The sequence below is a fragment of the Curcuma longa genome, chromosome 15, assembly GCF_044706935.1.
Source record: "Curcuma longa cultivar G26 ecotype Majalengka, Jawa Barat chromosome 15, ITB_CL_G26_1.1, whole genome shotgun sequence".
Lineage (NCBI taxonomy): Eukaryota > Viridiplantae > Streptophyta > Magnoliopsida > Zingiberales > Zingiberaceae > Curcuma > Curcuma longa.
Genome location: NC_133875.1, coordinates 3160594 through 3183502, shown reverse-complemented (window position 1 = coordinate 3183502; position 22909 = coordinate 3160594). Strand labels below are relative to the sequence as shown.

The 22909-nt window shown below is 37.6% G+C and overlaps 4 protein-coding genes and 1 non-coding gene across 5 annotated transcripts; 4 read left to right on the top strand and 1 right to left on the bottom strand.

The window, feature by feature from the left end:
- The first annotated feature begins 4379 nt into the window (after positions 1 to 4379).
- LOC141845776 (uncharacterized) lies at positions 4380 to 5140 on the top strand. The gene is made up of 2 exons (XM_074733783.1): positions 4380 to 4643; positions 4737 to 5140. The coding sequence occupies exons 1-2, from the start codon at positions 4440 to 4442 to the stop codon at positions 4833 to 4835; spliced, it is 303 nt and encodes a 100-aa protein (XP_074589884.1). The 5' UTR covers positions 4380 to 4439; the 3' UTR covers positions 4836 to 5140.
- Positions 5141 to 6755: 1615 nt separating this feature from the next.
- On the top strand, positions 6756 to 6829 carry TRNAE-CUC (transfer RNA glutamic acid (anticodon CUC)). Its single transcript has one exon. It is a non-coding gene; the product is annotated as a tRNA-Glu (tRNA).
- A 52-nt stretch (positions 6830 to 6881) lies between these two features.
- LOC141845756 (pentatricopeptide repeat-containing protein At4g16390, chloroplastic) lies at positions 6882 to 9227 on the top strand. The gene is given in 2 exon segments (XM_074733758.1): positions 6882 to 8860; positions 8862 to 9227. Coding segments are annotated over 2 exon segments (2106 nt in total). The 5' UTR covers positions 6882 to 6964; the 3' UTR covers positions 9072 to 9227.
- Positions 9228 to 11713: 2486 nt separating this feature from the next.
- Positions 11714 to 15189, bottom strand: LOC141846157 (microtubule-associated protein 70-5-like). The gene is made up of 10 exons (XM_074734156.1): positions 15090 to 15189; positions 13933 to 14018; positions 13775 to 13840; positions 13514 to 13684; positions 13248 to 13418; positions 13010 to 13165; positions 12777 to 12923; positions 12518 to 12589; positions 11906 to 12439; positions 11714 to 11827 (listed from the first exon to the last, which is right to left on the bottom strand). Exons 1-10 carry the CDS (start codon positions 15187 to 15189, stop codon positions 11714 to 11716), a joined length of 1617 nt encoding a protein of 538 aa, XP_074590257.1.
- A 4086-nt stretch (positions 15190 to 19275) lies between these two features.
- LOC141845869 (ACT domain-containing protein ACR4-like) lies at positions 19276 to 21836 on the top strand. The gene is made up of 8 exons (XM_074733872.1): positions 19276 to 19392; positions 19764 to 19824; positions 19897 to 19942; positions 20044 to 20158; positions 20243 to 20322; positions 20388 to 20984; positions 21076 to 21180; positions 21253 to 21836. The coding sequence occupies exons 1-8, from the start codon at positions 19389 to 19391 to the stop codon at positions 21589 to 21591; spliced, it is 1347 nt and encodes a 448-aa protein (XP_074589973.1). The 5' UTR covers positions 19276 to 19388; the 3' UTR covers positions 21592 to 21836.
- Positions 21837 to 22909: the final 1073 nt, after the last annotated feature.

Here is a 22909-nt window from a genome sequence, read left to right as displayed (position 1 = left end):
TGCATCTGCCGCCACAGCTTCTCACATGAGGTGGCATCATCAACATGTGCATGAAGGAGGTATAATGTGTCATCCTTGTGATTCCCCAGCATGGAAACATCTAGATACAGTATTTCCTACTTTTGCAATGGAACCACGTAATGTGAGATTGGGACTTTCTGCAGATGGATTTCAACCATTTGGTCAGTCAGGACAGCAATATTCATCTTGGCCAGTTATATTAACACCGTATAATTTACCTCCATGGATGTGCATGAAAGATGAATTTATGTTTCTGACTGTACTTATTCCAGGTCCGAACAAATCCGAAAGAGAAGATCGATATTTTCTTGCAACCTCTGATTGCGGAGTTGAATGAATTATGGAATGTAGGATCAGAGACATATGATGTTGCAAGTAAAACTAATTTTACCTTGCATGCTGCTTTATTATGGACAATTAGTGATTTTCCAGCATACTCAATGTTATCAGGATGGAGCACAGCTGGTAAATTAGCATGTCCACATTGCATGACAGACTCTGATGCTTTTTCATTACCATGCAGTGGAAAGGTATCGTGGTTTGATAATCACCGTAAATTTTTGCCACTTGAACACCCTTTCAGAAGAAATAAAAAAAATTTCTTAAAGAATGTTGTAGTCAAAAAATTGCAACCAAAAATGAAGTCAGGTGCAGAAATCATTAACCAAATAGACAGTTATGGTTTTCTACCAGTATATGATCAAAATGCAGAGGAGATAAATAAATACATTGTTAGGATGTGCAAATGTGGTTGGAAGAAGAGAAGCATATTCTGGGACCTGCCTTATTGGAAGTATTTATTGATTCGACATAATATAGATGTGATGCATGTGGAGAAATTTTTTTTCGATAATATCTTCAATACAGTCATGAATATTGCTGGAAGGACTAAAGACACTGCAAAATCACTAGAGGAATTAAAACTGTTGGTGAATAGACCTAAATTGCATCAGAATGAATCAACACATCAATATCCAAAGGCTTGTTATACATTAGATAGAGAAGGTAAAATAGCTTTATGTAGTTGGTTGAAACAGATAAAATTTCATCACTTGCTAACTTATTTTGCTTCTAGTGATGTAGCCTTGCATGAAACTCAATTATGATGATAAAATTTGTGGCTTTTGTCGGGAAAAACATAGCTTGATGCCGACGTGAACACTCTGCTGCTTCATTGAATTTTACATCTACCACTTTGTTTATGACAATCAATGTTCACCTGTTGCTTCACCTGTATATTTGTCATTTGCTGTCCACTTGCAACTTGCAGTTCATCTTGGCCTTTGAATTGCAATTTTTATATCTTTATTATCATTAGTTGTACTATTTTCACATTGTTGGGATGTACACTTACACTCATTATTACTCGCAGAAGATAGAGATAGAAGAAAAGGGGGGCACCTACTCTTGGAAGGTATGTTACTTTGTTTTGGGTTTGCTATAATCTTGACTCAAAATTCTTTTCTGTGATGCATGTTTTTTCTCTTGTTTCATTTTGTGGTTGTATACGGCTGGTGTTCCAATGTTCCTACATCTTTTTCATGATGTGCTTAAGGTGTGCTTGATCCTCCTCTTTTAAAAATATACTTGCTAACATATTTGGTTTGTTATTAATGAGCCCTTGCCGATACATACTTGCTAACTTATTTTGCTTTTCAAAAATATGCTATTGATACTCCATCTGGTTATTGATACTCCATCTGGTTATTTTTGTTTATTATGATTCTCTATATTGATACAATCTATATTGAAGATATGTGATATTGGTTTTACAATTTGTGGTGAAAAGAAAAGCAGTTGGGATTTGGAGTTGCAAGGACTGCGGCAAGGTCAAGGCTGGTGATGCTTAGATATGTAATATTTTGGTAGCATTGTATTTAGACATATGATACAGTATTAAGTATTATGTATTGATGAAATTTGTATTACGATTTCGGAATTTTGATATGTGAACCAGTGTCGTATTGTTCAAATTGTAAATAGTATTTTGATATGTGATGCAGAGTTTAGATATGTGATGCAGTGTTTATTTTAAATTTTAATTACGATATGTTATTATTCAGATTGTAAACAGGACTCTAAATATGATATAGGTAAAGAATTTTAAAAAATCATTAAAATCTAGCGACGGACTTTTAAAATTCCGTCTCTAAATAGAGACGGAATTTTAAATCTCCGTCTCTATTTAGAGACGGACTTTTAAATATCCGTCGCTAAATAGCGACGAACTTTTAAATGTCCGTCTCTAGGTAGAGACGACCTTTTAAAAATCGGTCTCTAAATAGAGACGAACTTTTAAAATTTCCGTCTCTAAATTTAGAGACGGAATTTAAATTCCGTCGCTAAATTTAGAGACGGAATTTAATTTCCGTCTCTAAATTTAGAGACGGAAATTAAATTAATTTCCGTCTCTAATTTTTTTGAGACGTAATTATAAAGTCCGTCGCTAAAGTGACGTCAGCGATCGAAATTTTCAGCGTCGGCTTGTTTCCGTCTCTAATCCGTCGCTAATCTCGATTAGAGACGGATTAGCGACGGAATTAGTCCGTCGCTAATTCGAAGATTTTTTGTTGTGATAAGACTCTCAATCTCATGAAGTCTCTTCCTTCCATCCACCTTGTTCATTCACATGTCTAATATATTGTACGCAGGCTTATTCTCCATTACAAAAATATGAATTCGTGATCATCATATCACACAACAACATGTGTAGTGCAACTTACAAGAGTTGAATGTTGGACTAGTTGAGTAAAAATGACTTATGTAGTTCAACTCACTTTTACACCTTTTTTTCATTAAATGAATGCCTTAATAATCATTAATCAATATGTTGCCTTATATGAACACGGGTTAATAACCATTAATCGGATCAATTGCGGCCATTAAGTGGGTTAATGGCCCACATTGAGTAATTGGATGTAAAGCCTATATTATTCAAGCTCATTTCCTCAATCTCCTATAACAATAAAATTACTCTTCTTTTAATCTTTTAACGACTGAAAGATCATCTAATTCTTCTAGAAGTTTTTTAATAATCCGTGTCCGACTGATGTGGCGGATCTTAATTAACCTTACATGGCAGAAAGGTTAAGAAGCGGACTGATGTATTAAAGTCAGAAAGTCAATAGTCAATTTTAGGTGGATTAACACCGTCATTCTGACTTTGACTATATCAGTTTCTCGATCTTCTTCTCGGCCATCTTGACCTCGACCATCTTGATGTCTCGGCCATCTCAACTTCGACCATCTCAGTCTCTCGGTCTCGGCTACCCCGATCACTCTATCTTTTTCGGCCTATCGATCATCCCGATCTCAGAAGCTGTTAAAATTCCTCAAGCATGCGAGCCCTGCCAAAGGATCAGGGTGGTTACAAAATTGTCAGGTCTGGTCCCCTGAATCCTCTCGTGTTTGCACATACAGCTAAAAGATAAGAATAATCAGCACTACCGAGTCACAAAATGATTACGAGATTGGCAGGCTCGGTCTCCTAGATGCCTCATGTTGGGGGCCATCTATCAGCAATCGTCAAAATTTGTTCCCTCGGCCTCGACAGAGGTCTGCTCCTAAACTGACGTGGATATTCCTTCTCGTAAATATATAAACCCTCCCGCAAGTATGAAAATCTCTCCGCAATTTGAGCAACTTCACATATTACTACTTCTTCCTTTTCTACTCAGACTATTTTGAACATCAGAGTGATCTGTCAAGAATCTCCGACATCGAGTTAATTCGTTCATTCAATTTCTTCTCAAGTCCTTTCACTGGCCGGAGCAGCGATCCGTGAGTTGAGGATTTATTAATTAGTAATTTGATTATCCACGGCATCCGATCGAAATACTGACTAATCGTAGATTAACGTATCTTCTCTTATCTTACTTATATAATCTGAAACATAATTTATAGAGAACGTGGACCTCAATTCATCCTTCAGGAAAGAGCCTTTACAGACATCCAGATACGTACACAAACTCCATTTCATCTTTTATTTTGTTTTAATTTTGTGCTTCCTGCAACAATAGTCACACTGTGTGAGATTCTGCAGCACTGTTCTTTGGTTGCAGGTCAAAGTTCTCGTTCTCGATTGGAGAAGACTTAATGTTTTAGCCAACAAAGCTGCACCTAACGAAGGTTTTCTAGCATGAATGGCAGTTCTAACGCCTGCTGATCGGGGCCACGTCAAATCTCTCAAGCCGAGCACGCCAATCCACGGCTCTCTCTGTTTTCTCCAATCCGCGTGCTCCGCCGCTGTTTTGCGAGCTTTCTAGTTTCTCCGCCTCCCTTTTTTCCATTACAATTGGCTTTACGCCATTAAATCCGTTGTCGTCGCCGCATGCGCTGTACTGTCATTTCGTCGAACATATAAAACTGCTGCTTTTGCACTCGAGTGTCAGTTTCGTGACAGGGAGGAGAGGGAGGCCATGGAGACGGCAAACTCCAAGGGCGGCGAGCGGCCGGCGACGTCGCCGTGCTGGAAGAAGAAGGAGCCCGACGCCGGGTTCCTGGACGACGTGAAGGACCATCTAGGCCAGTTCGTGAGCACCTCCATGGACCAGCACAGGATCTGCCTCAAGAAGTCCATTCGAGGAATAAGCGATTACCTTAAGCTCAGGAAGCAAAGAAAGGTATGCGATAGAAAACCCGATTCCATTCTTCTAACTTCTGTTTGGTACATCTCCTCTACGTTTGCCTTCATGGTCTTGCTGAATCCATCTCAGGCTTCTTCTTCTTCTTCTTCTTCTTCTTCGGCTTCTTCCTCTGACGTTGCCTCGGAGAGCAATTCTGGTTCTAAAAATGCAAAGATGGATGCATCATGATGAGATTACATTTCACCTGTTCTGTTCTGATACGGTTGTATTTGCAATTCCAGCAGAAATGCACTGCTTTTTCTATACTATAGATACATACTTTTTGAAACATGGAATGGCTGTTTGAGACGAAAACAATTGACTTCTCCTTGGCGGAATATCGCACAAGAGAACTTTCAACGTGATGCTTTGGCCAGCGCCTTTGAATTCAACTTTATTCTCTGCTCTGTTTTTCTTTACACCTCTCTCTCTCTCTCTTTTTCTCTTTGGATCAGAAGAAGTGCTTTTTGCTCTGAAGATCGCTTCTGCTGACCGTTTTGGTCTCGAAAGCCGACCTTTCTATAGTGAATTTTTTTGAAGATCATTTTATTTTATTTTATTCCCATTATATTGTGAAATTTTAAAATCATTAAAATAGTTAGTGAGGGATTATTATTCAGATAATGCTTGGCAATCGATCAAGTATTTTTTGTCAATAAATTTTAACTTCGATTAAAAAGATATATATGGTTGATACTACTAAAAATGAAAAACAGTGTCCTTTTCGCTTACTCAAACCCTTTTTCTCACAAATACCTTTTGAGTAGAGACTATGGTGGCCTCTTAACTGACCAAGATCCGATGGCTCACTAAGCACAAAGTACGTCGGTCGGTGTTATCAGCGCGTTTCTCATGTAGCCAGCTCAGGCCCATTATTATTTAAAAAATTTATTTTAATGAAATTTTTTTATATCAATCGAATAACGTGTTCATTTCATGAATTTTTTATTTAAAAATTTATTTTTAAATTAATATTTTATTAAAATTTTTTTTTAAATCTGTCGTTGTCGATCCAAGTCCAAATGAAAATGGGTAACAAAAAAATTTATATTTTTAAAAAAATGTATTACAGGTCTAAAAAAATTTTAGCCTAGGGCCTCATGAAACTTTGAGACGGCCCTGAGCCAGTCAAAAAGAATCTGTATATGGAATGTCGAATTCGCATGTCGGATGCCACGTATTCACCAATTATTCGTTTGAGGGACGGTTAAGGAACCAAAAGGTAACAACCGTTGAGAATATCTCCACGTAGGATGACTCGTGCCCGCCAACTATCTAAGGGCGGGTAGGGAAACAAAGAGCGATAGCCATTGAGTTGCGTCTCTGAGAATCTCTACGTAAGGTGTGAGACTGTCAGAGGTGAAGGCCGAATGTCAAACTGGCTAATTGAGTTGGTCTCTCATGCCCGAATGGGTCGTTGTTGGACAAACAACAAGTGCTTGGGAACACAATTTTTTACTAACCTTCTCGAGTTCGATTGGGATGATGTGGGCGAACATTGAGTGCTTGGAAAACACCGAGTACTTGGGAACACTGAGTGCTCGAAGGTTGTTGGGTGCTCAAGAGGCTGATATGGAGATGAAGACTTGGTGCTCGAGGATGTCGATCTGGAGTGACCTTCTCGAGTGCTTGGGAAATAACTCGAGTATCATAAAAAATTAATCAAGAATATTGAAATTTAGTGGCGTAAATGAATAATATTTGAGGTTTGATTATGCTTATTAATAAATTTGAATAATTTATTAAATTAAATGAATAAATTCAAATACATACACTAAATTAATTAGTGAATTAATAAAGTTTTGAAATATAAAATTTAAATAATAAAAAACTTAAGCTAAGATTAAACTAAGCACAAAGCTCATAAAGTTGAGTGACTATTTTAAAGGTTTAATTTAATTCATGCTCAACTTAGATTAGTTCGAGTACTTTGTTACACAAACTTAACAACATTAACATTAGATCATAAAAGGCAAATTTATTATTCATGTTTTTGGGAGAAAGAAAGGTAGAAAGAATAAATTTATTATCATTAAGTAATAATAAAAAAATAATGTGAAAAGGAAGAAATTATGAATAAATAATTATTTCTAATGCTAACGGTATCAATCCATTGTCGTCTAGTCCGGTTAGGATACCTGGCTCTCACCCAGGCGACCCGGGTTCAAATCCCGGCAATGGAATTTTTTCTTCTTTTTTCCCCTTACATTTCGAGACGTTTTCTAGTTTTTTATTGAGTGGCTATAAAGGAAGAAGGCAGCCAAGCGAAACCCCAGCACCGGTAGCGGCGGCGGCGGCGGCGAGGATAGAACAAGGTGATGGCTTTCTACCACCTCTCACCTGCAGCACCTTCCTTTATGCACCTCCGCTGTTCCTCCCTTCCTCTACCTTCCTCTTCCTCGCCCTCACGCAGGAGGAGCAGAAGGAGAAGCATCATTCCCTCCCATCCCATTTCCTACCCCTGCCTCCTTCCTCTCCATCGGCATCCTCACAAGCCCCTCAACGTCTACCTAGAAGATCCCCACACTTCTCTTTCTTCTCCTCCTCCTCCATCTTCCAATCCGACGCCCTCCAAGAACTCCATCTGGGTCAACCCCAACAGCCCCCGCGCCTCCCGCCTCCGCCATCACTCCTCCGGCTCCCGCTACGCCCTCCTTGTCCGCCTTGCTGCCTCCCTCGACACTTCCGATTCCTCCGACCATGCCATCTCCACCGTCCTCGCCTCCCTCGGCAGCGCCGCCTCCGAGCAGGACGCCGTCATCGTCCTTAACTCGATGTCCAACTCTCATAACGCCGTCCTTGCTCTTCGTTGGTTCCAGAGCAACATCAGGATCAAAAGGGAGGTAGTTCTCTACAACGTCGCACTTAAGGTTCTCAGAAAGTCCAAGGACTGGGCTGGCGCGGAGGATCTATGGGGGGAGATGCTGGAAAAGGGAATCAAGCCGGATAATGTGACGTTCACGACCATGATTAGCTGTGCCAGGTTCTGCAACAGACCCGAACAAGCAGTCAAGTGGTTTGAGAAAATGCCCGAGTTTGGATGCTGCCCAGATTATATCACCTACTCGGCCATGATTGATGCTTATGGTCGGTCGAGTAATGTGGAGATGGCTCTTGAGTTGTACGACCGAGCTCGTGAGGAAAAGTGGCAGCTTGATCCTGCGACTTTTGCTACAGTGATAAGGATCTATGGCATGTCAGGTAATTTTGATGGAGCTTTGAATGTGTATGAGGAAATGAAGGCTCTTGGTGCAAAGCCAAATGTTTATATTTACAATACATTGTTGGATGCCATGGGCAGGGCCGGAAGGCCATGGCAAGTCAAGACTATTTACCGTGAAATGTGCAGCACAGGGTTGGCTCCTAACAGAGCAACATACTCAGCTCTTCTGCGAGCGTATGCTAAAGCTAGATATGCTGAAGATGCACTCAGCGTGTATAAGCAGATGAAGAAAGAAATGGAGCTTGATATCATCTTATACAATATGCTTTTGTCAATGTGTGCTGACGTTGGTTTGGTTGATGAAGCAGTGAAAATATTTAATGAAATGAAGGATCTATCAAATGGATCCAAACCAGATAGCTGGAGTTATTCGGCCTTGATTACTGCATACTCATGTAGTGGAAAAGTTTCTGAGGCTGAAAGCATGTTGAATAACATGTTAGAAGCTGGGTTTCAGCCAAATATTTTTGTGCTTACATCTTTAATCCAGTGCTATGGTAAAGCTGGAAGGACTGATAGTGTTGTCGAAGCATTTGACAAACTTCTAGGGTGGGGAATCAAACCTGATGATAGGTTCTGTGGATGCCTCTTGAATGTGGCAGCTCAGACGGCAACAGAAGAACTAGGGAAGATTATTGGTTGTATTGAAAGAGGAAATACTCAGTTGGGTTCTTTAGTAATGTTACTGGTGGATGAGGGAAGTGACAATGATACTGTTAAACAAGAAGCTGAAGTACTCTTTAATAATGTGAGTAGTGAAGTCAAAAGAGCTTATAGTAATTGTTTGATAGATCTCTGTGTAAACCTCAACTATTTGGAAAGAGCTTGTGTGCTCCTCGAGCTGGCAATTCAACTTGAGATATACACAGATCTTCAATCTCGATCTGCTACACAGTGGTCCTTACATGTGAAGAGTCTCTCACATGGAGCAGCTCTAACTGCATTACATGTATGGATGAATGATTTAACCAAATCCTTGCAGAGTGGAGAAGGACTTGCCTCCGTTACTTGGTATTCACACAGGGCATGGAAAACATAAATACTCAGAAAAAGGGTTAGCATCTGCTTTTGAGTCTCACTTGAGGGAAATTGGTGCACCATTTCATGAAGCACCAGACAAGGCTGGATGGTTTCTGACCACAAAAGTTGCAGCTCAATCATGGTTGGAGTCAAGGAACTCATCTTACATAGTTGCTGCTTAGGATACACAGTTAAGTAAATGAAAACTTTCTGAAAGGAGATTGCTGCTCTTATTGTTTTTCCTTTGATTCTATGGTCAATGAGGTGTCAGTGCTGATTTTTAATGCATGCTACTTTGCTAATAAATAATCTCTGTGCCAAGAAATTATTTTGCTTGATTCTGTTGTCCTTAACTTTCAAGGAGCAGTTGAGTGCTTTGATGAACTCAAGGTACTCATTCTCTTGTTTGAGACACCCAGAAATAGATAATAAAATGGGCTGTGTCTTGAGTTTGCCTAATTGTATTTTTCATTTTTTAAAAAAAATTAAATATGACCTTTCAATTATAATGCATATAATCTAATGATCAAGCATCATTCAAAATCCCATATGAAAAATGTCTGCAATGTAAACAGTCAATTATATAAAAAAACCTTGGTTCTAGCTAGGACTGTCTATAATGGACTAATGCCCTTCTCTGGCATATGCCTTGGGTCCACGATAACTACCCATCCTGTCATGCTTTTATATTGTTAAGTCTGTTTGAGACCCTAGTCAATGAAGAAGATCTGTATAAGGAGCCTTGCTCCCTCACCTCACCTTGCAGTGGTGGACGAGAACACATGTTTTGAATCAGGGAACCAATCATTAGGTATTTGGGTGTACATTAGTTGGACGTAGACTCACATCGAGGAGAGACACCTTGTGGAGGTGGGGGAGAAAACACGTTTTGATTCAGGGAAACAAATAATTAGGTATTTGAGTGTAGATTAGGTGGAGGAACCTTCATGTTGAGGAGTGTCCATTTTGCATGCTATTCCACCAGCTGAATATATGATGCTTTTGTACTAAATGGCACATAATGATCTTTTAAACCATGATGTTGTCAACAATCAAAACAGGTAACTAAAAAAAATGCATCAAAGAAAAAAGTAATATAAGGTGAGAATTGAGATCACTACAACATTGACAACGAAATGTAGAGCAAAGGTGTGGTGTGGATCTTATCCAGAAGATGACTCAATCGTGTTTCTTTACATCCCATTTATGTTTTGCCTATCCCATCTGCATCTCTAAAACAGCCTTTTTCTTTTTTTCCTTTTGGGTTTAAAGGTTAAATGGGGTCTCATTATTACTGGAATCAACAACAATAAGAGGATATTCATCCCCCTTCCACAGCCTAAGAGAGGCGCCTCAATAGATCCACAGAAATTACATCAGAATCAATCCTACTGTATCTATTTCTAAGGACCTCTTTGTTATCCAATCTGCTTCAGTCTCCCTTAACATGCGGTTATAGGTGACATTCCATTCCCTGCATTGCAGCTTCATGATGGCTTTCAATTTGCTGAACCAATCTCTGCCAGTTTTGGCTTCACTATGTATATTCTTCCATGTCTCCTTGCTATCAGTGAATAGTCTCAATGCACTAATGCCCCTATCCTAGGCAATTCCTAATCATTTCTGATGCTACTAGTTCCGCATCCAAGAACAGTCAGTTTTAGTGCCTCCATGAATACAACCTATATGTTTCCGTCATCATCTCTGAGTATCCCTCCAACACCAACAATGCCATATGTTGTGACAAGTGCTACATCCATGATAGATTTATGCTGTTAGCATATATTTTCAGAACTCCAATAATATCCTCAGCTCATTTGTTTTTTTTTAATTTGGTGGGATGGCCTTGGAGCATGATGTTCTGCTTCTATGTCTTTCACTCAATTAACAACGACCTCCTACAACATCGGCATTTGGAAATTTACTTCAAACGTCTGCTTGTTCCTCCAATTTCATGGGTTCCAGCATGTCACTAAGGTTCTTCACAATACATAACTGCAAAAGCAGAGCTAGTTTCCTTTTTATCCTTATTACATGTTTATGTGATGAATTCCATTGAAGCATGACTAGTGATCTTTGTTCATTTCTCATATAGTTGGATGTGTGTAAGCTTATTGATGAACAATGTAGTTTAAACTTGGCACTCAATTCAAGTGTAGGATTTCAAGTAATTTTCTGCTAAAATTTCTAAAAATTAAAGATTTTATCAGTCAACTCAAATTTAACATAATTCTCGTTTTAGGTTAGTATTCACTTCATAATTGTTCCCGCAAAGATACATATGATTGGTTCCACTGAATATGCCCAGAGGTAAAGCATGTGACATTAGGATCAGTCAATGAAGATGATTCACAATTTTCCTTTCTATTACTCCATCACAAATACAATGTTCAACATGCTTGGAACTCAATTGTATGTTACATGCACAGTGAAAAAAGAATAAAAATAAAAAGGGTAGGAACTCCACAATCTTTTCTATTATGTGATAATTATTTGAAACTGTACATTTGAATCACCAGATACAACATACCATTAGATGGTATGTTCAACTTCTAAGCTCTGAATTCTTTTGATGCTTCAGTCACTTCACAAACCTGTAGAACTAGCTGTTATGATTTTAGCAGTGCAAGATAAAATAATGCACACACAACCTTAGCGATAATAACTCTCAACTTTGGCATGTACTTATGAGAAAGTAGAGAGAAATGTTACAATTTAGATTAAAATTTATGTCAGTGTGTTTAAATGAATGTGGTAGAAGGATAAAGTGAGTTTCACAACCCCTGAAACCAGTTTTTACCTACCTGTTTCAGATGCCAGTATTTCACTTTTTATCCTCCAAGATAATCATCATTTCCTTTTCTCTAGCATTTCTTCTTTTCTTCTTGGATTCCACTTCTGCAGCCTTTGTTAGCACATCAACCTTCCTTAGGAGGAACTGAAAGAAAGAAATTATTTTAATTAAGCAAGAGCACTTATGTGTTAACACTAGTAGAATGAACTGTTTTATATAGACCTTGATTTCATGATCTTTCATTATCAATACACTATCCTTGTCCTTGTGAGATTCTCTCAAGTTTATAACTTCCTTTTGCAGTTTGTCATAAAGAAAGCCAGACACCATATCCTCGTAGCCATTTTCTAGGCTCTCATTCTGTGACTTGATGTCTCCATGTTTTTTTTCATTAACCTCGTGGTTGACCTCTGTTCTTCCAGTAATAACATCATCTGCATGTCCATTGGGCCTAACATTTGTTTCTGCATTTTCCTTCCCAGTGTCATTATATGACCTGCTTCTCAAAGCTAGCAAGTTCTTTTTCACAACATTTGAACTTAAGTTCTCCATTCCTCTGGCATCATCAGCATCTCCAGAATTTAAATTAGGCTTCTGCAATGCAGTTGCATTGTTGGGTGCACAAGGACTCTTCTTTAGGTCTTTGGGTGATGGCAATCCACTCTTCTTTCTCTCACAAATTTCCCTTGTCTTTTCTGGAAGACTTGAATGCTTTATGCCCTGTTCTAATGTTTTCAACCTCAAGCTTAGTTTCTCCTGCGATGATAGGATGAACATTATAAAAAATATTGATTATTTTCAATTCAGACAAGAACTGGTCAATAAGTATCTTACCTTCAGTTGGTTCTCTGTCTTTGCTGTTCTCTCTGCTAAAGTTAACTTATCCTTTAACCTCTGTATCTCCCCCTACAATTTGCCAATACTAGGAGCTATCAGGAGACATCATATATGTACCAAAACTTAGTGTCAGCGATGCAAATAGAGACATGTCAGAAACCATGTTATTGCACTTGAACAGCAAAACAAATCCACTTATAGATGGTTTCAGCATAACCTATGGAGAATATAAGAGAATTTTCATAGATTAGCAAACCTGAAAAACTCTCCTCTCTTCCAGCCACTGCTTGACAGGTATGACTTTGTCTCCATCATCTTTCCACTCATTAGCTGCGGCTGTCGCTATCCTACTTGCTGAAACTTTAACTCTGGCCAGCTCTCTCTCAACCACCCTTTTGTCCTCCTAGAAATTTGTTGATCATCTAAAATTTTAACCTCCAGTGTAGATACAAAGAGCCAAATTGCAATACTTAATGGACTGAAACCTACTTTCAACTCAGTGATCTTGCGTTGATAGTCCCTTATTGCATTGGCAGTCGCACCTCCAGCTAGAATAGATTCCTCAAGTTCACGAATGGTTTTCATAAGTTTTTCTACCTCAACAACTTTCTTTCTATATGTTTTCTCCAGAATTTTGTTCTCTTCCTGCAAAAAAAAAAATTCATTAGGTCTGGCTTGGTACTTCATTAATTTGCAAAAGTAATAGTTTAATGCTAGCTAATTATGCCTGGTTGATCTCTATTTGCCTTTTCAATTCAAGATTTTTGTTCTGCACCACCTCTACATTCCTTGTTTGTTCATGTGCACTATGCAGAAGGCTTTCTGCTTCCACTAGTGATGCCTCTTTAGACTTTGTCAATTTTTCCAATGCTTTTATATCCTCTTGAAGCATCAGAATCTGCATGTGATTAGTATGTAAAATCCCATATTTTTAGAATTATAATGCTATAATTTAGTCATACTTCCGGAATGGAAAATGTTAGAGAATGGTACCTCATTTCTGTATTGCTTGATTTCCGACTCAAATGGTGCTATAAGAACCTCGACAGGAATGAATTCCTCATCCTTTTGAGTTGCGTAGACCCTTCTTAGAGTTGCTTCTGCAGAAAACTGTGCTGTCAATGCCTCTTTCTTTTCATTGGTTAGTTTTTTGATGTCAAGATTCTGCAATGTAGCAAATGATGGTTTTGTCAGCTAGCCAAGACGCTAATCACTCTGCAAGATTTTTGTTTGTAAAAAGTAGTCTCTCAAAACCTTCTGTTCAAGTTGTTTCTCAATGGTCCTGAGTTTTTCGTCCATTTTCTTCAGTTCATTGGTTAACTAGAGAACATGAAATAGAAAAGGTTAGTTCAAACTCAATAAGGATACTTGGTTGGGTTACTGATTGTCTCATTTTCTTATTCTATACTTGCCTCCATAACAGCCTTATCCTTCAAGATTTCAGTTGCTTTCAAGGCTTTGATTTCTTTTTTAGCAATTCCCAACTCGCTTTCCTTCTCTGCAGGTTAAGCTCTGAATTTAGTCAAGTCAGTTCAAATGAATTTATGCTATCAAACTTATCGCCAGGTGTTATTGTAGGACCCAACTTCCAGATAATGCCAAATAATCTTGCAGAAGCTAAACTAGCTTCTTCTTATTTTTGTTTATAATAAGAAAAAGATGAAATGGTGCAAGTGTAGAAGTATGCTTCCTACATAGACAACAACAAAACAGTCTTGATTAATAATTGGGATCCATGAAACTGATGCTCCATCCTCAAATAACTAGACCACTGTCGTAAAGAAAATGATTAGTAGTCAAAACCACTTTTTTTTGTACTTGGTCTTGCTTTGATGTTGTTGAAACTGAATCATTCAGATGAGAAACAAGTGGATAAGAACTCATGCAGATAATTTTCTTTCAACAACTCATCACAAACTAGCTAACAACTTCGATTGTCTGGAAGTCTTGCTTCAAAGGCTCTTACTAATAAGTCAATTATGATCAGCAAGAAAACCTACATTGGATTTTCATCCAGAAAGAGTAAAGATTGACCTCATTACTACTGTAGGTTATTACCTGTTCAAGCTATCTATGTTGATCTTACCTTCCTGAGCATTCTAACAAGCAACCTAGAACCTGAACTCTTATGAATCATATATTTATCTTGAAGGTAATATGGGCATTTGGATGGTTTGTCATTTTATCTCTAACAAAAGGTTTCACCAAGTCTCAGACCTCATTTGCTTGATCTTCATATCTATGCTTACTGTTTGCCTGATTTATAGCTTCCCAAATTTGGCACTTTCTATGGGCATGAACAAAACTCTTTCTGCAATAATTAAATTTTCCAAGTTCAAGAAATTAACAATACACAGAAAAATCCCCTGTCATTTGTATTTCAGCTTCAACAATAGAATAACCATATTATTTAATGAAAGCTTGACCGTACGAGCAGGAAACCATGGTTCAAGTGTCCCTACCCTTTGTTTTATTTATTTTTGAAGAATGGATGTCTGAACAATTAGGTCAGGGACTAAAAGTAGAACAGTCAACTCTTGAAGGAAAAAAGTTCAAAGGACAAACATACCCAGAATACAATTTTGCAACCTGTTGAGCTCAATTATTACAGGGTCAGAAGAACTAGCAAAGAGTTCCATGGCCCCAGCTGCATCCCCCAAGCTGCCCATTGCACCACACACTTCTCTTCTTCAAGCAGCTCTTGTTCCTCTTCTCAACTGTGCCAAAAACCTGGAGGATTCGAGGCAATTTATGATGAAGGGTATCTTGAGAAACACTGCCCATTTTCCAGGTGGGATTCACCAGAGAAAGAGCAGCTGAAGCCGGCAACAACTCAGCTTGATAGCTATCATTTTGTAGGTGCAACTCCTCAATCACAATTTTTTTTTTTGAATTACAGCAAAAAAAGTTTTTAGCGTGTAGATCTGACAGCATGGCCTACAACGGTTTTGTGTGGTTATACTTTTGATTGTTGACGATAGCTATCAATCAAAGATTGTGTTAAAATAAAAAGGAAAACAAGGCAAAATCCATGCTTCAGTCTTGTGATTGCGTCAAGTACACAGGCTAATACAGAGAATAGATTTGTTATATTCTTTTTTCTTGTTAAGCAAATTATAACTGTGGGATTGTGATTGTTACTGAAACAGGCAGAAAAATAAGTAATGGTTTATCAGGCTCTGTTCAATCAATGAATCAAACTCAAGCCAACAATGAAACTTTCTCCTGTTTGCAGTTAGCAGAGCATATAAACCCAGGTAAGTTAATGGTTGAAGCGACTCAAAGAGATTATTTTGATGCAGATAAAAAAAGACAGAAGGCCTACTTCTTATCTTGGATGAATTAATATCCTTAAATTTTTTTTTCCTTTGCTTTATTCTTTTGCTCTTGTTTGAGGATAAAGACTTTCACCAGCCAATGCAACATTACTGGCTTCTGCTCCTTGAATCCACATTGCATTTGATAAATTCAGATTTCAGCATCACTATTTCCAACTAAAACTAGATTGTGATGTGAAGATTATCCAAAAAATAGGTGATTCTTCTTCTTCTTTTTATATATCGTAATCTTTGTAGTCGGTGAACACGGTTTACAGAAATCAAACACTGGACATACTTCTTGGAAAAGATTCACGGGACTCATGTGAATTGCCCTTTTGTTTATTGCTGTTTTTTGAACAGGTCAAAATGTGAAATCTGAAAGCAAAGCTTACAATCATAAACCTTTGATTCTAATGTCAAGTGGCCCTTTGATTTGGATTAAATGGTTGGTGAGAAGGTGACACAAAGTGGAAAATAGTATCGATTGAGGTCAGTATGTTTTTTTTAATCAATTGAATTCAAATATAAAATAGATAATCATATATATCAGACTCAGCTTTACCCCTATAAATTTATATAACTCCTACTTATATGTATATTTGTTCTCTACTTTTGCAAATCTTTGAAATTTGCTCATGATTTTACATCTTGACTGAAATGTGGTTTTGATGATCATGATTAATGTGTAAAAAAAAGTGAGATGGGGAGATGATTGAAGGCTGCCCTGACAGAAAAAGGTGCTAAGATGAGGATCGAATAAGTTGCAGCTTAGAATTTTTTTTTTTGAGAACATAAAAAGAAAATAGACCATAACATAATAGACAAGCATATGCTCTATGTTATGGATAAGAATCCAAATCGTTGTTTGGGAAGTTCTCGAGAAGTCTCAGAGACATGATTGAGTTGGTTAGTACGAGATAAACTTGTTGAAATGGATAAGAATTGAATCTTAGTAATGTCCTTTCCTTATTGATTGACTACAATTTCTTGATTTATCTTTTCATAGATGGTCGTGAGATTGATCATGTGGAGCTACTGAGGTAGTGAATTTTATTTTATTTTATTTTTGCTGAAGAAGGGAAGGCCTCGAGAAACTTCATCAAGCTACATAGTATTGTGGTAAAATATTTAGAGAAATACAAAAGAGGATCATGTTCTAATTTCAGATGAAATGAATATCTTAAAGATTAATTTTTGAATGTGTATAAACTATGCTTTAGATATTCTTAGTAGGTGAATATGAGAAGGTTGTCTATTTTTAGAATTAGTTGGGCAAAGTTTGAACACGTTATTAAAAACAAATAAATAAAAATTAGAGTATATATATTCTTTTGAGATTTTTATGTTTAACTAATGATAATTGATAAAATTCCTCATATTTAAATTCAGAATAAGTCACCAATAAGAAAGTATTTTTGTGGCTTATAGGCCTTAGGCCCAAGTTAAAGGCCCAATTAGATAATATAATTTAATTTGACTTTACTCAAAACATGATTATCATAAGGAAAAAAACACTTTAAAAGTAGCATAATACAATGCGATCAAAATATGATAAATTGTTTCAAAAAACAAAAATTTATAATTTATTCAAAAATAATTAATACTATAAAATAGAATAAAATTTAAATAAAACAAACATGTGATTCAAAAATATTGTGCGCGCATCCTTTTTTTTTAAAACTCAAATATATAATATCAGCATTAAAATTTCCATTATTTATAGATTCAGATATATTATGTTATAAATATATCAAAATATATTTTATTATTTTAATTCAAATATATATGTATTTTTAATAAAAAATTTGAAATATATCCAATTTAAATCACAGTGTCTTGATTCAAAAAGCCAACTTTAAATTAAATAAGCAATTTCATTGATTTTTATTTTGTAAAAGTTTCCCGTTTTAAGTTGATCTTCCATTGTTCAATTTTTTTATAATTAAATTGGACTAAATTATACGGTTAAATGATCGACAGAATTTTCGATTTTTAAAATACTAACTTGACCAAGCCAAATGGACACAAAGGCAAACCATTAAATTTAGTCTACCATCTCTTTGTGGCCACTTTATAGTTATTTTTTAAATATATTCTAGGTATCTAGATCTTCACATATTTGATTATTCTTTCATTGGATAAATTTAAAAGTGTTCATATTGAAATCATCAATCCATCATCGTAGAAAGTCATATTCTACTTGAGTACTAAATCATGATTGACATACAAGATCGCTCTGTCAAGTGAGAGTTGTTCCGCTCCACTTGAATAATCATATTTTATATTATTTTTTATAATTTTTTCACATATAATATATATTTGCTCTAATTTAAAAATTAAATTATAATATTTTAAAAATTCATCAAATATCTTATCGTTTCAATAAAAGATGTAATCAACCATCTTAGTGATCTTATACTTGTAAGTTTTACAATTATCTATGAAAAAATAAATTGAGAAGTTATAGTGATCACTACGAAAGAATATTATTTTAACTTAATCGAAATTTAATTTTATCCCATTTAATAAATTTATTTTATAATAATTAATTCAATTATACTCCCGAATCATCAAATATCTTAAGAGGACAGCCCCTCTATAGTTAATCTTTGACTAATGTAAGAGGTGGCGGCGTGAACAAGAAGCATGAGACGTTGACTTCATCAAGCACGTGATAATTAATACTAAAGAATAGAACTCATTGATTGATAGATTGTGATATTTGTGTGCGTATATGGCATTTTCTTTATTTTATGTTCTCATTGATCGTCCTTTAGTAAATGGCTATTGATAAAACAATATTTGTTTGTGGAAAATAAGTAGGGTAAGAGAAGCCGACACGATTTAATTTGTCTATATTATGTCATTCAATTAATAATTTTATAGGTTTAAATTTGAAATAAATATATTCAAGTCATAAATAAATTGGTATGTTTATAATTAACAAATAAGCAATTAAATTAATTAAAAATGGAGATTAATTATTATTATTACCTTTTTTTCTCTAATTTTTAGGGCATTGGAAGGTAGAAGACCGGCATGGAAGGTGACAGGCTACATAAAAATCTTGGAAAGGAATGGAAAATCAAATATATAGGAGGTCATAGTTGCAAAAATGATAAATGGAAATTAAGTAAAATAATTAGGAAAGTTTTTATTGCAATTCAATATTCAGCAAATGTTTATAATAATCACATTTATAATTTTAGTTTAAATATTTTGAGAAAAAAAAGATAAAGTTTCTTAACATATATAAATAAATGTAAGCCCAGAATAATTGCTCGTTCCGTTATTATGCGGCCTTCAATAAAATTAAATAAACGGGTCAGGTACATGGTTCCGTCCGTATACATTAATTATACGTAAGCGTACGCCAAATGAGCGCTTTTTAACCGGTACCGCTTCGTTTCACTGCGGCGTCCGATGGGTGATTGCTAAAGTGCGCCTGTTCGGCCTACACAGCGCAACTTGAGAGAGCGAGCGAGGGAGCGCGAGATCTCCTCCCCGGAGTTTGAGCGAGGTTTTCCGGCGAACGCTGCGCCGCCGAGATGGGTACGCGTTTCACTCTGCTCGACCTCGAGCCTTCTTCCGTTCGTCGGATGATTCGACTTTGTTTTCTCATTTTTCTCGAGGAATCTGTTTCCTTGGCGGTGCCGATCCCCCCCTTTTTTTTCCTGTGGCTTCCCGCTGGATTTGGATTGGATTCAAGTAGTTCGCGGTGCAGAATTATTTTGCCAGGATTCCAATTTGTTCGAGTTCCCTGCGGGTTTCTGTTTTCTCGATTTTCTTTTGGTTTCTTTTGATTTTCTTTTTGTTGCGATTTCGCGTCGAATGCGTGCTTCTTTGATGAAAAAGGAAGGAAATCTCAGCTGGCCGTGTGGATTAGGCCTACTGATTTCTTGAAACGCCAACTAATTATGCAGACGGAGATTTGAGTTCCTCCTGGGAATACGAGAAATTCATCCGAGGAATGAACCCTCCACGGTATCTAAATCTTTTACATCGAGTAATCGCTTTTTGAATTTGGAACTTTCTGATCCTTCTTGCTCTTGTTAGGGTTGTTGTCGATAACACTTGTTGCCCAAATGCCACTGTCATTAAGGTAATCTACAATCTTCTGACGCCCCTTCTACTTGCTCTTGAATGCTCATTGGTGTTTGTAATTCGATCATATCTTGGATTTGTTCTTCCTAATTCACACAGGTTGATAGCGTAAACAAATATGGCATCCTTTTGGAAGTTGTTCAGGTCCTCATAGACCTCAATCTCATTATCAAGAAAGCTTACATATCATCTGATGGAGGATGGTTCATGGATGGTATGTCGTGGCTTTCGATAGTTCCTCTGGATACCTGAATTTCTATTTCGCTAATTTGATTTCTTGCTTCTTGGACTGCTGCAGTTTTCAATGTCACAGATCCGGAAGGAAAGAAAATCGAGAGACCAAAACAATTGGAGGATATAAAGGACTACATCCGTAAGGTATACTTTTCACTCCATCTTCACATGAACATCAGCTGACATGATCTAAATTTGGTTTATTATAGTCCATAGGAGAAGGTTTTTCCTTTGTTCCATCACAAAGTAGATCTGTAGATTTCTCACCGTCGTCCTCGGATCACACATCGATCGAGCTGACTGGGACGGATCGCCCCGGCCTGCTCTCCGAAGTCAGTGCAGTTCTCACCGATCTAAAATGCAATGTGGTGAATGCCGACGTGTGGACGCACAACACTAGAGCTGCGGCGGTGATGCAGGTGACCGACGAGGAGACTGGTTCAGCTATCACAGACCCCCAAAGGCTCTCTAAGATCAAGCAGCTCCTCTGCAATGTTCTGAAAGGGAACGACAGACGCCGGAGAGCGAAGACTGCAGTCTCAATGGGCATCACCCACAAGGAGAGGAGGCTCCATCAGTTGATGTTCGATGATAGAGATTACGAGAAGTCTGGTGAGGACGATGAGAAGGAGCATTGCCGGCCGAAGGTTACTGTTGTGAACTGGTTCGACAAGGATTACTCTGTGGTCACAGTGCGATGCAAGGACAGGCCCAAGCTTCTCTTCGATACAGTTTGCACTTTGACGGATATGCAGTATGTGGTCTTCCATGGAAGCGTGGATGCAGAAGGCCCAGAAGCTTTTCAGGTACTTTCTGTTAATTCTTTGCTTTCTTTGCTTTGTGTTTAGTACACCAAAAGGAAAGACATTGATTGATGATGTTCTTATCACCCTGAAGGAGTACTATATTAGACATATAGATGGTTCCCCAGTTAACTCAGAAGCCGAGAGACAGCGAGTTGTTCAGTGTCTTGAAGCAGCCATAGAGAGGAGAGTATCTGAGGTATATGTCCAACATTTGATCCTTTTGGTATCTATCACCCTTGCTCATGTTTCATGTATTCAATACTCTCAGGGTGTTAAGTTGGAGTTATCTACGGGCGATCGAATGGGCTTGCTATCGGATGTCACACGAATATTCCGCGAGCATGGCCTGACGGTCACAAGAGCAGAAGTGTCTACAAGAGATGGCAAAGCCGTCAACACATTTTACGTCCGCGGCGCTGCCGGTAACGCCCTCGATCCGAAGATCTTGGACGACATACGATCCGAGATAGGACAGACAGTGCTCCAAGTAAAAGGCAATTCTGATGACCTTAAATCCCCACAAGAATCTTCTACTCGATTTCTCTTTAGTGGTTTATTCAAGTCGAGATCACTTTATAATCTTGGATTAATTAGATCTCACACTTAGGCTTTCTTTGCCCCTCTCCCTCTTGTATATAGATCATTCGTCATTGCTTCATCATGCAAAACATGTCCACTTTGACATGAGGAATTCAAAGGGAACAGGACAAAGCACTCGCTTAAAAAGTTACAGCTGGGTGCTCTTGCCTCATTTGCAAAGTGACTTGTCTTCTTTTACATTAGGAAACATGCTTGTGGATCCTTATCATGTACATACGATCAAGTCTATTGTATCCATCACTATAGTTCATTTCTGACAATCATTCTTCCTACTGCGAAGAATCTAAACTGTTGCTTTCAGCATCCTCTTATCAATTTCCAAGAGGCTAAGAACAAATAAAAGTGTACGAAATGCTTGCAGAAGTTGAACTCTAGTTGGGATAATATAATATCACAACGAACAACCTTAAAGTATTAAACAAAAGTTGATGTTGAGGATGGGCATTGACTAGGAATTGTCGACACAAGTTATTGGAAGACAAGTGGTGTCCAGTGACTCACATCACAGAGAATAATTGTGGTCATGGGGTGTGACACTGTAAACAATATTGAAGCCAACCGAGTTTGAGCCAATCAAAGGAGGAGAAGGTGATGGCTTTTGAGTCTGACTCAGGCCAACTGAGCAGATTATTCTGTGTTCCGTAGGTAGACAATGGGTGTCCTTCTCTTGTTTTCTTCTAGCTGTCCCAGAATAACCTATACTCATATCTCAAATTTCCTCACCTACACAAATGGTTGTACCAAGTTTCACTCAAATCATCTAAGCAACTGAAGAAGAACGGTCCCTCCTCCAAGATGATCCCACACTTTACCCAGAGGAAGAATTGAATACGGCTTCCATGTCTGGTCAAATTGAGATGCTGGATTCCAAGCACCTGCACATGCCTGTTGTCCTTTGAGTCAGTCTTCATTCACATGAGATGATGCATGCCAACTGAGACCAATTAATGAAGGCTGAGCATTTCACCACAACTCTTTGATTCCTACTAATATATATTTTCTTTACCAAAAGGTGTCCTAGGTTTATATAATCTTAGAATAAAGGCAAAGGAAACCATCTGACAAACAGTCAGTGTAACTCTGAACTAGTCCATGGCCAAAGCATGGTAATGCAGGTGCTTCACACTCTTCTTGTTTTCTATCTTCTCCATTAAAAGTCTTGGAAATGAAGGGAGAATAAACAGCAAGGACAGCTGTTTAGATTAGGCATCCTCTTTTCATGCTTGGGCACACACTTTACAGCAACAAAGAGGATCATCAATTGGATGGGCAGTTTCGTTGTTAATCTATGTGGAAAAATGAAAGGTAGTATGCAACATTATTCT